The 13,657-nt window shown below is 54.9% G+C and overlaps 2 protein-coding genes across 2 annotated transcripts; one reads left to right on the forward strand and one right to left on the reverse strand.

Moving 5' to 3' along the window:
• Positions 1-10,217: 10,217 nt before the first annotated feature.
• On the reverse strand, positions 10,218-10,942 carry FAM229A (family with sequence similarity 229 member A). Its single transcript, XM_003415465.3, has 3 exons — positions 10,806-10,942; positions 10,578-10,724; positions 10,218-10,340 (listed from the first exon to the last, which is right to left on the reverse strand). The coding sequence occupies exons 1-3, from the start codon at positions 10,940-10,942 to the stop codon at positions 10,238-10,240; spliced, it is 387 nt and encodes a 128-aa protein (XP_003415513.1). The 3' UTR covers positions 10,218-10,237.
• A 284-nt stretch (positions 10,943-11,226) lies between these two features.
• Positions 11,227-13,650, forward strand: TSSK3 (testis specific serine kinase 3). The gene is made up of 2 exons (XM_003415466.4): positions 11,227-11,656; positions 12,399-13,650. The coding sequence occupies exons 1-2, from the start codon at positions 11,512-11,514 to the stop codon at positions 13,058-13,060; spliced, it is 807 nt and encodes a 268-aa protein (XP_003415514.3). The 5' UTR covers positions 11,227-11,511; the 3' UTR covers positions 13,061-13,650.
• The last annotated feature ends 7 nt before the right edge of the window (positions 13,651-13,657 follow it).

Consider the following 13,657-nt stretch of genomic DNA (forward strand, 5'->3'; position numbering starts at 1 on the left):
TTCCAGGGGTAAGGCCAGGATGGGCTGGTTAGGCCAGAGTTGGCCTGCTCAGGAGTGAACTCACCTGCAGAGAAGGGGCCCTGTTTAAACCTGCCCCGCAGCTCCCAAGATCACAAAAACAACAGACAGAAGTAGAGACGCAGCAACAGAGAGACTACAGGAATGAATCAGAGAGGCAAGGGGCAACCTGACATATGCTGTTACCTCCACCTGGAACACTCTTACCAGGGTCTGGAAACGGTTGACCCCTCTTCCTTCAAGACTCCGTTTAGGAGTTATCTCCTCAGAGAGTACCTCCTGACCAACCTATGCATTCATTCCACATTTACTGAGTGTCGACTCTGTGTCAGGAGCCCTCGTGGTACAATGGTTAAGCACTCGACTGCTAACAGAAAGGCTAGTGGTTCGAACCCACCCAGCAGCTGTGCAGGAGAAAGAGCTGGTGATCTGGCCACTTGGGATTGCTATGAGTCAAAATCCACTCCATGGCACCTAACAACAGCAATAACTCTGCGTCAGGTACTGCTGTAGGCACTGAAGACAGATCTCAAACAAGATGAGATCCCTGCACACCCCATATAAAGCACACTTGCTATCTCTGACCCCTTTTTATTGTTTGTTTCCCAACTAGAGTGTAAGCTCCATGAGGCAGGTACCACCAGGGTTTATTTCCTTAATGTGAACCCAGTGACTGACTGAGTGTATTAACCTGGCACAAGCCACTGAAATAAGTCTTTGATAAGTATTTGTTGAATAAATAAATGGACACAGAGACCAGAGACAGAGGGATACACAGAGAAACAGCGATGCTTAGAGGTGGATACAGACATTCAGAGACGCACAAAAACGGGAAGAACACCCAGATGCACACAGGGTGATGGTCTCGACCTTGCCCTTCAGGCCCACCCTGAGTCTTCTTTCCTTCAGTCATTCGGCTTCACCACTAGGCCGGGGACGACATATTCTGGTCCCTGTACTCCTGGATACAAAGCTGGCATTAACATGTTTGAGGAGACCTGTTTGTGACTGTTGTTTAGGTGTCGTCTGATGAATAACCAAAAACCCAGTGCCGTCGGTCGATTCCGACTCATAGCGACCCTATAGGACAGAGTAAAACTGCCCCATAGAGTTTCCAAGGAGCGCCTGGCGGATTCGAACTGCCAACCCTTTGGTTAGCATCGGTAGCACTTAACCACTACGCCACCAGCGTTTCCTTCTGATGAATAAAATTTTTAACATAGTCAAATCTGTCAATATTTTTAAAAATAGGTTCGTGGTGGTCCCAGAAGGGAAAGGGTAAAAGATCCACCGCCGGCCCGCGGGACCCCTGCTATTGCGGCTCAACCCCGGTGGGTCCCCACGCCTGGGAAGCAGACGCGGCCGCCGCGGACCGAGCTCGCGCTCAGGCCTCGCCCTTCCCCCACAGCTCCAGTTAAGCCACGCCCCACGACCCGCCGCTCCACGAAGCCCCGCCCCGTCAGCCGCGCCCCGCCCCATGAGCCGCGCCCACTTTTGGTCCCGCCCCTCGCCGGCTCTCACGGGCGCAGGGGCACTAGACGTCTCTTCCTCTTGCCTAGGAATTGGTAGTTAACGTCCTGCCACCGGTGCTTCCACCTGAAGAGAAAGAACATTGGGCGGGCAGACTCACTCTCCCTCCAATTCTACGCCCACCCCCTCCTTATCGCCCCGCCCCCTCCCCGCGCCCCATCGCCCTGAGGCCCCGCCCTTCCCTCCCAACTCCACCTCCTCCCCTGGCTCCCAGGCATCGTCAGGCCCACCCTCTCCAACCCCTGGCCGGTCCCGGGCCCTGCGGGTCCGCCCCTTCTTCAGACCACGCCCTCCCAACAGGCCCGCCCGTCCTCTCCTCAGGGCCGCCGCCCCGCCCGCGAGCTCACGTGAGGCGGGCGCACGCCGTAGCGGCTGGGCCAGCGCGCCGAGAGCACGTCCGCCAGGCCGGTGGTCCCCGGCAGCAGCAGGAGGCTGCGGGTGGGCCAGCGCCAGGCAGCTCCCGGCGGGCGGCGGCGCTGCCGGCTCAGCCAGTAGTCGCCCCTGCTGCGGCGGGCGGCGGGTGCGGGCAGTGCCAGGCCCCGGCAGCCCCGGAAACACAGCTCCTGGCCCAGGCGGTGCGGGGGCGTGGCTCGGGGCCGCCTGCGGGTGGGTGGGCGGGCAGTGGTCACCCCAGGAGGGCACGGCGGGCGCGGAGGAGGGGGCGCCTTGGATCGGACGAGGCTTCTGGCTGATTTAGAGGGACGTGGAGGGGGATCAGAGTTCCCCACCCGAGCCTCCCCAAGAACCTGGGCTCCTCCTCCCCAGCCGCCGGGCCTAGGCCCTTTATCCCGCCCGCGCCCAGCCCCGAGGCCCCCTCACCGGGACAGAAGAAAATTCACCACGAAGTGGGCAGTCTCGGTGAATAGCATGATGTCCGGCCCGCCTGGCCCGGCCTCGGCCTCTTTAATACCTGCCCGGACATGGAGGGGGAGGCCTGAAAGCCCATAGTCCCTTCGGGCCGACTGTTTTTAGCAGGAGGTGTTAGCTGGCAGAGGGGGTGGACCAGATCTGGCCCCTTAGGCGTGGTCTAGTCAGTGGTCTACCCCCACCGCCGCTTTAGTCGGGGAAGGCCAGCCACCGGATCTGAAGACCCCTGAGGACTTGGACTGACGGAGGCTGCCAAGAGGGGGCCGTGATCAGGAAGGTCAGCTGCCCACTGAGAAACCCTCATCTCACCCAGGGCCTCCAGCTTCTGCTCACACCCCCCTGATCGTGTGTTCAGGCGGAACCCACACCTAAAAAGGCCTCTGTGCTCTCCGGTTTAGGAGCACTCTCACCTCTTCCCCCCACATGCCTTCTGAGAGCCTTTTCCATTGTTCAGGGGGAGCTCTAAATGTCAGAGCCAGAAGGGTCCTCAGCCAACTGCGTTCAGTTCTTATCAGGGGGCCACGGATGTGCTTCTGGGGCTAAAGGACCCTCTAAACTCTCTGCACATAGCACCCACACACACACATCTATATCTAAATAGAATCTGGAAAGGGCCCTTAACCCCAAAGAACGTTAAAAGCCCTTGATCTGGTTCAACCCACTCTTTTTGCAGAAGGGGAAACTGATGTTCAGAGAGGAGTAGAGAAAAGCCAGAGATAAAACCCAGGCTTCCTACTACTCTGCCTGCCCCTACAAGGGGTGAGAAGCCCTTTTGTGCTCTTGTCATGCTCAGAGTGTAGGGTTCAGGGCTGGGGCTCTGACTCCAGGCTGGGCCCTGCCCTCCACCCCCTGGGGATCCTAAGGAATGAGCTGGCCTGGCTCCCTTTCCCATGCTGCCAGTGTGGGTTATTCGCCCCCCTGCCAGTGACTCACACTGGCTGCCAGTTGAGTGGGCAGCTGTTCCGAGCCCACAGAGCCCGCTACAGGCCCTAACTTGCCCCCCCTGCCCCAATTGTGCAGCCATATATAGGGATTTACTCTCCCTTTTTCTCTCCTGGGGGAACCTCCTTCCTTTAGTCCTCTTTTCCATATCTTCAACCTCTTCCTCCCTACTGGCTCCTTCCCATCAGCAGACAAACAGGCTCTAGTCTTTGCTATCTTTGAAAAAAAGGAAAGCTCTCCCTCAACCCCAGAGCCTTCTCCAGCTCCCCCTTCCCAGCCAACATTCTTGAAAGGGTTGTGTACACACGCTGTTTCCACTTCTCACTCAACCCTTGTAGTCTGCTCCCCCCCCACCCCATTTCACGGGAACAGCTCTTGTCAAGGTCACCGCTGACCTCTTCTTGCTGCTAAATCTAAGGGATGCTTGCAAGTCCTTGTCTGACTTGACTCTTTAGCAGTAGCTGCCTTTGAAATACATTTTTGCCCTAGCTTTTCTGGACACAGCACTCTTGGTTTTCTTGCTGTCTTACTGGGTGCTGCTTCATGACAAATTTCTCATTGTGTGCTCACTGCCTTCACCACGGTCCCAGGGGACTCTCATCTGTGTCCACTCAGTGCCAGAGGCTCACTTCTTTTTTCTGAGCCCAGACTTCTCCCTCCTGCCCACACCTACCTCGTGGATACCTTTCCCTGATGTCCCACCTTACAGGATAGGTGTCCCACACCTGCCTTTCCTCCCATGTTCCTCATTGCAGTCATTTACCCAGTCTCCTGAAGCACAAATCTGGGCTTGGTTCTTGACCCTGCCCTCTCTCCCTTTTCATATTCAAACAGCTATCAGATCCAGTCGATTCCCTCTCCAGGACATACCTATATAATCCCATAGCTTCTCTCTACCCCTGCTGCCAACAGTTGGTGTCCAAGGCCCCCTCACCTTCTGCCTAGGAGGTAGCAACAGCCTCCTGGCTCCTCATCTCCCTGCTGCCACTCTCGATCCCCTGCACAGTGTCTTTCACAGAGCAGCCGTGTGTGTCCTCTGCACAGTGTCTTCAGTACTAAGTTCACTTGTGGCACATACCAATCCCAAAGCCAGGGACCTTTGTCACTCCTGTGTCTTTGCCTGGATAACTGCCTCTCATCCTTCAGTTAAGTGTCATTCATTAGGGAAGCCATCTCCGACTTCCAGCCAGGCCAGTGGCTTTGCTATTCCTTCTCACAGCATTGGGGCTCTCCTCTGTAGATTTCTCAAGCAGTCATTCACTAGTTAGTCCAATTCACAGACATCCTACGAACTCCTGAGCGCTCCTGTGCTAGGCCCTGGGGATGTTAGGATGAATGTGACAGCCCCTGCCCTAAGGGACTTCACACTGTGAGGGGGGAGACATGCATTAAACAGGGAACAGGAAATAGATAATAAGTGTGGGGGGGGGCAACACAGTGGGAGAAACGGGTGCCGTGGGAGGAGATAGATGGGTGCGCGGCCAGGTGGATGGTGAGGGGAGACCTCTTTGAGAAGTTATGATTGGTGGAGATCTGAGGGGTGAGTGGGATTAGGAGGAAAGTTATTCCAGGCAGAAAGAGCAGTGTGCTTAAAGGTGGGAAGAATGTTTTGCCAGGAACTGAGAGGTTACTGATGTGGCTGGAGAGCTCAAGGGAAGGAGTGGCCCGAGGCCAGACCCCACAGGGCCTTGTCAGCCATTTTGGATTTTATCCCACAAGTGATGTGAAGAAGCCATTGATGAGATTTAAATAGGAAAGTGACACAGCTGGGCTTGAGGCCTTTATAAAATAATTCTGGAATGGAGGAACCAAGAGAGGAAGGAAGCAGGGGAACCAGTTTGGGGCTGCTGGAGTAATCCGGATTAGTAGTGATATGGCTCCGGTTCAGAGTGGTGGCAGTGGCATTGGGGCAGAAGGGACTGTGGCCATCTGGGTTAGGGGTTGGAGAAGAGGAAGGAAATGAGAATGACTGCAGTACCCTACCCCAAGGACGAGTGAGGAGAAGGCAACTGGGACCTGGACACCCATATCCCTTTGGTGTCCAATCCACTATCCTACTGGAGTCAGTTGTCTGATGTCTTCCCATGGTCCCTCATCCATCCTTTATCCTAAAGAGAGCAAATAGAGGCTCTAGAGGCAGAAGGCTGCTCAGAAAGCCTGGGAGGAGGCACAGAAGAGGAGAAAGGGGAAGTTGGGTCAGAGTCCGGATGTGATGGGGTTTCAGGGAAAGTGGCATCTAGGGTTTCCGCAGAGCCTGGAAATTCCACTGTCACTGGCTCTACCCTGAGACCCTCAAATCCTGAGATGCTCAAACCGTGGGGGCGAGTTCTTGGAGTCCTGGTGGCCATCTGGAGGCTGTGAATCTATATTTGAAGGACCACACTCCCCTGACAAGTCCCAAGGTGGTGAACAGGATTCTTGACAGTTTCAACATCAATTGTGCACTTGACGTGAGCAGGCTCCTCAACCTATTACCTGCATTAGCTGATGTAATCCTCACAGTAACCCTTACAGGCTCGAAGTTTATTTATCCCCATTGTACATATGAGACTTAGGAGTTAAGGAACTTGCTCAAATTCACACAACTAGGACGAGACAGAGCCAGGATTTGAACCATAGTTGTCTGACATCAGAGTCTGTGCTTTTAACTCGTGTGCTATATTAAGCCTGTCGACCCCCTCGTTGATTGGCTCATTAAGAGGAAGAGGCTTTGTGGGAGATATGCTTGTGGATGGGGTGGCTGCTTCCCCCGTCTCATATCGAGCAATAGGAAAGGGTAGCGCTTACGTCAGTTGTTGCCATGGTGATGCAGCAACCCTTTTCCTGCCATCTCCACGGTAACCTGGGGGGGGGTCCATCTGTACTTCGCCCCCTCCTTCTAAAAGGGGGTCCCTTAGAGGAGGGGCTGGCTAATAAGGCATCTGAGAGAGAAGTTGGGGAAGGCAATGAGTAGAGTATCCCCCTTTCCCCAGACCCTTCTCCATTCTGTAGGCCCAGGGAAGGAGGCTGGGATCTGGGGGTCCTGCTTCGGGGTCTAGGGGACAGCTTTACCCTCCAAGGCAAGGGAGGCAGCTCTACCTTTCCCACCTGGGAATTCTCTTGAAATGGTGTCGTCACCCCCCATACCCCCTCCCCTCTAAGCTTCTGAGAGGAACTGCCTGGAAGTTGGTAGAGGGAGGCAAGAGGGGTTTTCCCAGCTCCCTCCAGGGGTGGACATCACCCAGCCCCTTGGTAACAGTGTCCTTGGTTGTCTGGCTCTCTACTGCCCCTTGAAGTCAAAGGCAGGAGCAGAAGCAACAGCCTTTCTTGCTCATCAAGTGCTGCCTGCATGAGGTTCCTGCCTGGTGCGACCTTACTAAAACCCTCCGGCAGGTGGCACTAACTCCATTTTACAGATGTGGAAATGGAGGCTCAGAGAAGCTAAGTAAGTTGTCCAAGGTTGCACTGCTAGTAAATAGCAGAGTCAGAGCTTGAACTCAGGACTAGAGCTCAGGGCAGTGGCTTTGCTAGGGGGAAGGAGGAAGAAGAAACAGAGAACAGAATGGAAGTGGGGGAGAAGAAAGGAGAGTGAAACACCCCAGGCTGGAGCCTGTCACACACTCCCTGTTGCCTACAGAACAATGTTCAGACTCCTTAACCTGGTAGTCGAAGGCCTCCCCAATCTAGCTTCTCTTCTGTTAACCTGTCCCGGATCCCCTGATTCTGAGCTCTGCAAGGGCAAGTGATGTCAAATTCAGGCCTGGGTTCCAAGTACTTGGACTGACCCAGATAAGTGTTGGTGAAAGTTGATTGAATTAAATTGCTTGAACTAACCCTCTACTTTCCTGCTTCAGGGCCTTTGCACACAATGTTCCCTCCACCTGGAATGCTCTTTCACCTTGCCCATGGATATTCTAGAGTTAACTAGCCCCAGAGTCTGGCCCACTGGCAAGATCTGTGTCTGGAATCTTTGCATCCCTCACACACCAAACCTGTGGGAGGGGACAATAAATGTTTTTTAAAGTAAAGTAGGGTTGAGAAGACAGAAAATGGAGAATGGGAAGGATCCAACATTTTGGAGTTGGCCAGGTCCATGAAGACCTGGTGTCTTTTTTTTTTTAATCACTGAGGAAATGGGCCAGAGAAAAGGGATTTGCCTGAGGCCTCCCACCAGGCAAATGTGAGGTCCATGAGGACAAGGCCGGTGTCTGTCAAGTTCACCTGTCAAGTTCACTGCTGAATCACCCTGAGCAGACTTGCCTGGCAGACAGGTGTTGACTGATTAGGGACAAAGCCTGAACTAGAACCCTGTGTCTTGACTCCTGTTCAGACTGTCAAAGGCTTCTCATGCCATAGTATAGAGTCATCACCCTGGCCCCCCTTTTGGAATGTTTCTCCATCTCTACTCACTATTTTCTGGTGATGCTGTCAATCACCTGGCAGTGCTTCCACCTCACGGGTAGCCTGCCTGTAGGCCACCTGGTTGATCAGTTATAGTTTCCTATTTCTGACTGGGCCAAGGGGTGTACATGTGATTGAAGAAGGGCCAATCACTGTCCTTCCCAGGGATAGGTATACTAAGGCTGGGAGAAAGCAACTCTTCCTCCCTGGGGTTTCTAAGCTCCCTCAGTCCTGTTCCCTGCCCAGAAGAGATAATCCCCAGAAAAGAGGGGAAAAACGGGGTAGTCCTGGTGAAGCTGAATGCTTGATTTTAGTCCAATGGATGCCCTGGTCCCTACAGTTCTTCCTTAAATCCCATGATTAATGTCCATATTAATATACTTCGCAGACATCTGCACCTATGCCTTCCTTTTTTGCTTAAGCTAGCTTCTGTTGCTTGCAATGGAGAGACCTTACCAACACAGTGGCCAATTTTTAAAAATTACAACAGCCTCCTAAGGAGGCTGAGCACTGTTTATGGGGAAGGAAGCTCTTTTGTTCTGGACAGCAGCAGCATATGCCATTAGGCTGAGTAGGGCCTGCAGTGGTGTTTGGTGTTGGGGATGGAAAGAGCTGGATCACTCCACTTAATAGGGAGAAAAACGGAGAGTCTGAAGGTAAAGAGTAGAGGATGAGAGGAGTGAAGGGAAAGAGGAGACAGGAGCTAGCGCTATGGTCTAAAGCTGGGGACTCTCCCAGTGAAGGGGAATGGCAGGCGTGGAGGGGCTTTCAGGACCCAAGAAATCTAAAGAACCAAGAGGCTGAACAGTCAAATCTAAGTCCTTACTTCGGAGTCGACCCCTTTTTTTGGCAAGCAGCCTCCCCTCTTTCAGTAGGCCTCCTACACTGGAACTGTCTGGGAGAGCATTTTATGTGGAAATCTAGAAGGCTACGCCTTTTGGGGGGTCCAGGAATTCTGAAGTGCTTTAGGGAGAGCTTGGACTTCTGCCCACATGGATTAGGAGAGGAGCGTTGGGTTGGTTGAACTTAGAGCTCAGGGGACACATATATAAATTTTTTCCAATATAAAAATAATTATTAGTTGCCATGGTCGGATCGACTCTGACTCATAATGACCTTATGTATAACAGAAGGACATGTTGCTGGTCCTTCACCAATAAAATTAATCAATAAAAGTCGGAATCGACTTGACAGCAACAGGTAAGAAAAGTGAGCCTGTATGATCATTATTTTTTTTAAATAAAAATGATACAAGCTTATTAAAGCAAAAGTGGAAAGTGGTTGATGCTCATTCAGCTTGTTACCACTCCCACACAGCCTGTGAGTACTGGAGCCCTCCTATGGATGGATTAAAAAGGAGCCCTGGTGGTGAAGTGGTTAAGTGCTGGGCTGTTAACTGAAAGGTCGGCAATTCAACCCCCCCAAGCTCCACAGGAGAAAGAGGTGAAAGATTTATAGCCTTGGAAATCCAGTGGGGCAGTTTTACTTCATCCTTTAGGGTCACTTAAGTGGGAATCCATTCGACGGTAATGGGTTTATTTTTGTTTTTTTAATGAATGGATTAGGGCATTCCATCTTTCTGAGGGCAGTGAGAACATCTATCATCTGAAGGACCCCAGGCAAGGCACAGTTCCCTCACCTGTCAAGTTCCCTCACTTGTTAAGAAACTAGTTTTTCAAAGACTTCTTTCCCAATCTTTTTATGTGGTGCTGCCACCATGGGAGAAACCAAGGCTCAAGATGAACTGGGGCAGACAAAGTCAGTGATGTCCAGGGTCACAAAATAGCAAGTGGCAGAACCTAATTCCAGCCTGGGGGAATTAAATAGGCCTGGTATGGCTGGCCATTCCCTTTATTAGGAGTCGACTTTGATTCCCCCCATCCCCCTCCAGTCCCAAGCTTCTCTGGGTCCCCAGCGTCCCGCACCCACCCATTGCCGTGAGTCCATTCCGACTCAGCAACCCTACAGGACGGAAGCAGGCTGCCACGTCTTCTCCTGCGGAGTGGCTGGTGGGTTCGAACCGCCAGATTTTTGGTTAACAGCCTAGCACTTAACCGCTGCGCCACCAGGGCTCCTGGGCCTAGCGCAGTAAAGTGGATTTCACTGAAGAACCGAAGAAGCCGCCTCGGGAGACGATGAGGGCGGGGGCGAGGGGAAAGACTGCGCGAGATGGGAAGGGAGTGGGGCGGGGCGCCGGGCGAGAGGAAGGCGGACCTGGCAGGGCGGGTCCCCAGAGCTGCGTCCTGGAGAAGAGGCGGTGGGAAGGACAGTGTTCCTGGGTGGGCGGAGCAGCCGGCGGGCCCGGTCCGACGGATAGATACACACGGCCAGCCCGAAGTGGAAAGAACAGTTTATGCTGTGCTTTATTAAAATGTGCATCATTCTTTTATTTTAAAATGTGCATCATTGTCTCGTGCTCGGCGCGCGCGACCTCAGCGTGGTGGCCCGCGGCGGGCCTCGTCCCCGCCCGGCTCCCGCGGAGCCGCTGTGCTCAGCGTACTCAGGTGGCGCGGGCCCGGGGGCTCCCGCCCATGGCCAGGTAGACGTCGATGGGCACGTGCAGCAGGGTCAGGCAGTGGCAACCGGGGCAGCGTCGAAGCGGCCTGGGGAGGGCAGGGCGCGAAGGGGGCGCTGAGTCAGGGGGAGTGCACCTGCGATCCCCTGAGGACCGGGTGTGGATGTGGGGACTGTACCCGGGGCCCCGGGGATGGAGAGTGGGACGGGGGCGGGGCATGGAGCAACTGGGCGAGGTTGGGGCCGGGGGCGCTCGAGGCACACGCCGCAGTCTGCGGGGGTCCAGGCCGCCGGAGGGGACCGAGGAGGGTGGGCGCCGGGCTCACCTGACCGGGTTGTGCTCTGTCGCTACTGGCTCCGGGCTGTCCTGGGACTCGGGGGCGGCGGCAAGGCCAGGGGAGTCTCCAGCCTCAATGGGGAATCTCCGACCTTGCGGGGGCTCCTGAGCGCTCATGTCCAGGACCCGCGGCGCTCTGCGCGGGGAGTGGCGGTCAGGCCGCTCCAGGGCCGCCGGCCGCTCCCTCCCCGCGCCCGCCCCCTGGGCCGTCGCTCACCTGCGGGAGGCCGAGGCCGGTCCCAGGCTGGAAGCAGCTGCCCGAGCCCTGGCCGCGGGAGGACGCTCCGGTCCGGGCGGAGCCGGGCAGGTGTCTGCGGCGCGTCCGAGCCGGGGCGTCGAGGGGGAGGGCTGCATTGTGACCCGGGCCGTGGCGCGCTGACCTCACAGAGACCGTTCTTCCCGCCGAGGAACCCCCGCCGCTCCGGGCAGCCCTGGCACTTGGCGCGAGCGGGAGCCTGGGAGCTGGAGGGCTCTTGGCCCGATGGAGGAGCAGGCGGCCAGGGCAACCCGCAGCGAGGTGGCGTCCACGCAGAGGAGCCCGGCATTCCCGGCCGCACGCAGACATCCCGAGGCGGGACCGCGACTCACTGCCTGGCGGCGGGGGCGGGGGGGGGGCCGGCCATGACTTAACCGGTGCTGGGTTTGGTGATGGTGGTGAGGGCAGGTAGGGGCACTGCTCATTTTGGCCAAGGGTCACACAGCATTTACATCACAATTGGGCCGCAGTTTAAAAATGTCTGTCCCTCTCCCTCCCTACCACCCGCGGCTGTGTCCAGTCGGAGAATGTTCTAGCGCTGGGGGCGGCTGCGGATGAAGTCCTTGGGGGGAAAAGAAGCGGGCCAAGGGCGATGGTGGAGTAGAGCTGCCTCTCGGAGGCAGCATGAGCTGAGAGGGTGATAGGAAGGAAGGAGGCGCTAGACAGCATGGAGGACTTTCTGCTCTCCAATGGGTACCAGCTGGGCAAGACCATTGGGGAAGGGACCTACTCAAAAGTCAAAGAAGCATTTTCCAAAAAACACCAAAGAAAAGTGGCAATTAAAATTATAGACAAGATGGGAGGGCCAGAAGGTGAGCTGGGGCCCCTGTGTTGGAAGGGAGGGCTGTATGAGGTGGGTGGGTCCTTCCTCCAGCCAGGATTGTTCCTCCCTGGCCTTTAGTCTGGAACCAAAGCAAGCAGGCCAGATACGGCTCTGGGGTAGGTCAGTGGGGAAGAGATGATGCAGGGAGTCTAAGTGCATCATGCCTCCTAAAGCCCAAGGTTAAAGTGGCAGGAGGTGAAGGATCTTCAGAGGCAGAACCTGAGTCCACCTTTCCTATTCCAGGAGGGGAAAAGAGATGGGCAGAGGCCACAGCCAGGGCTAGCAGAGGGCAGGAGCTGAAGCCAAGGCAGGCAGAGGAAGACAGGACTCATGGAAAGAACTATGGGTCAGGAGGCTGCGTGGGTGGGGCTGGTTCACCACCCAGTGGGCAAATCAGGCCCCGTAACTGAGATTCAATGTCTTTGTCTAAAATTCCCCAAAGCACTTTGACATCTGAGATGTTGGGTTGCTCTTAACAGTCCCTGAGGTGGGCAGGGAGTAGTTCCATTGAACTACATATTAACTACAAGAATAGTAGAGATAAACATTCTTTACAAAGTGCAAGCAGTTAGACACATTTAAGACCCTTAATGAGAGCCAAGCAACAAGACCCAGCTGGGGTGGACAGGCAGGCAGGCAGGCAGGCAGGCAGAAGTTGGAAAGCAGGAAACAAGAATGAGGAATTAGGCCCTTCTGGACTTGATACCCCATCTCTATCCTTGTTTTCTCAGAATTTATCCAGAGATTTCTGCCTCGGGAGCTCCAGATTGTCCGTACCCTGGACCACAAAAACATCATCCGGGTGTATGAGATGCTGGAATCTGCTGATGGGAAAATCTACCTGGTGATGGAGCTGGCTGAGGGAGGAGACGTCTTTGACTGTGTGCTGAATGGGGGGCCGCTGCCCGAAAGCCGGGCCAAGGCCCTCTTCCGTCAGATGGTTGAGGCCATTCGCTACTGCCATGGCTGTGGCGTGGCCCACCGGGACCTCAAATGTGAGAACGCCTTGTTGCAGGGCTTCAACCTGAAGCTGACTGACTTTGGCTTTGCCAAGGTGCTGCCTAAGTCACGCCGGGAGCTGAGCCAGACCTTCTGTGGCAGCACAGCCTATGCCGCCCCTGAGGTGCTGCAGGGTATTCCTCACGACAGTAAGAAGGGTGACGTCTGGAGCATGGGCGTGGTCCTGTATGTCATGCTCTGTGCCAGCCTACCTTTTGATGACACAGACATCCCCAAGATGCTGTGGCAGCAGCAGAAGGGGGTGTCCTTCCCTACCCATCTGGGCATCTCGGCCGAATGCCAGGACCTGCTCAAGCGGCTCCTGGAACCAGACATGACTCTCCGTCCTTCAATTGAAGAAATTAGTTGGCATCCATGGCTAGCAAACACTTGATAAAAGCAATGGCAAGTCCTCCCCAATAAAGCAGGGGGAGAAAGCAAACCCAAAAACCCGCTTCTAAGATGGTGATATATATTTTACACTTTACTTATCCTAAAACTTACCTACACCCTCCCTAGCCTTATTTCTCTTTCCCTTTAAAGATCTTCATGAATCCAAAGGCCCTCATTCAGACTTCCCTTTTATCGTGGCTGTCAAGTGATTTTCCTACAGGTGTTTAATGTTAATTAAAATAGACCCCAGAATCCACACACACACACAGGAAAGAGAGGAGAGGAGAAAAATGCCCAAGAGCGATTGGAACCACTGCTGGTGAACGTCCTTTCCAAATAAAAGCAGAAGCATTGGGAATGCAGAAACAGCTTCTTGACTCCTTGTCTTGGTGAGAGGCCTGTGGGGGGTGGGGTCCCTTCCTCATCCCAAAACCCAAGCTGAGTCTGGGATGAGGACTAGGGACTTCCTCAGGACCCAGGGTGCCCCTACTCTCCCCTCCCTACTCCAACCTGGAAGCCACCCTGCACAGCGCGTGCGTCCTGCTCTGGCTCCATGCAGCTGCTGTGGGGGTAAGAACAGAACCCCAGACACCTTCCA

The sequence above is a fragment of the Loxodonta africana genome, chromosome 3 (genome assembly GCF_030014295.1).
Source record: "Loxodonta africana isolate mLoxAfr1 chromosome 3, mLoxAfr1.hap2, whole genome shotgun sequence".
Taxonomy (NCBI): domain Eukaryota; kingdom Metazoa; phylum Chordata; class Mammalia; order Proboscidea; family Elephantidae; genus Loxodonta; species Loxodonta africana.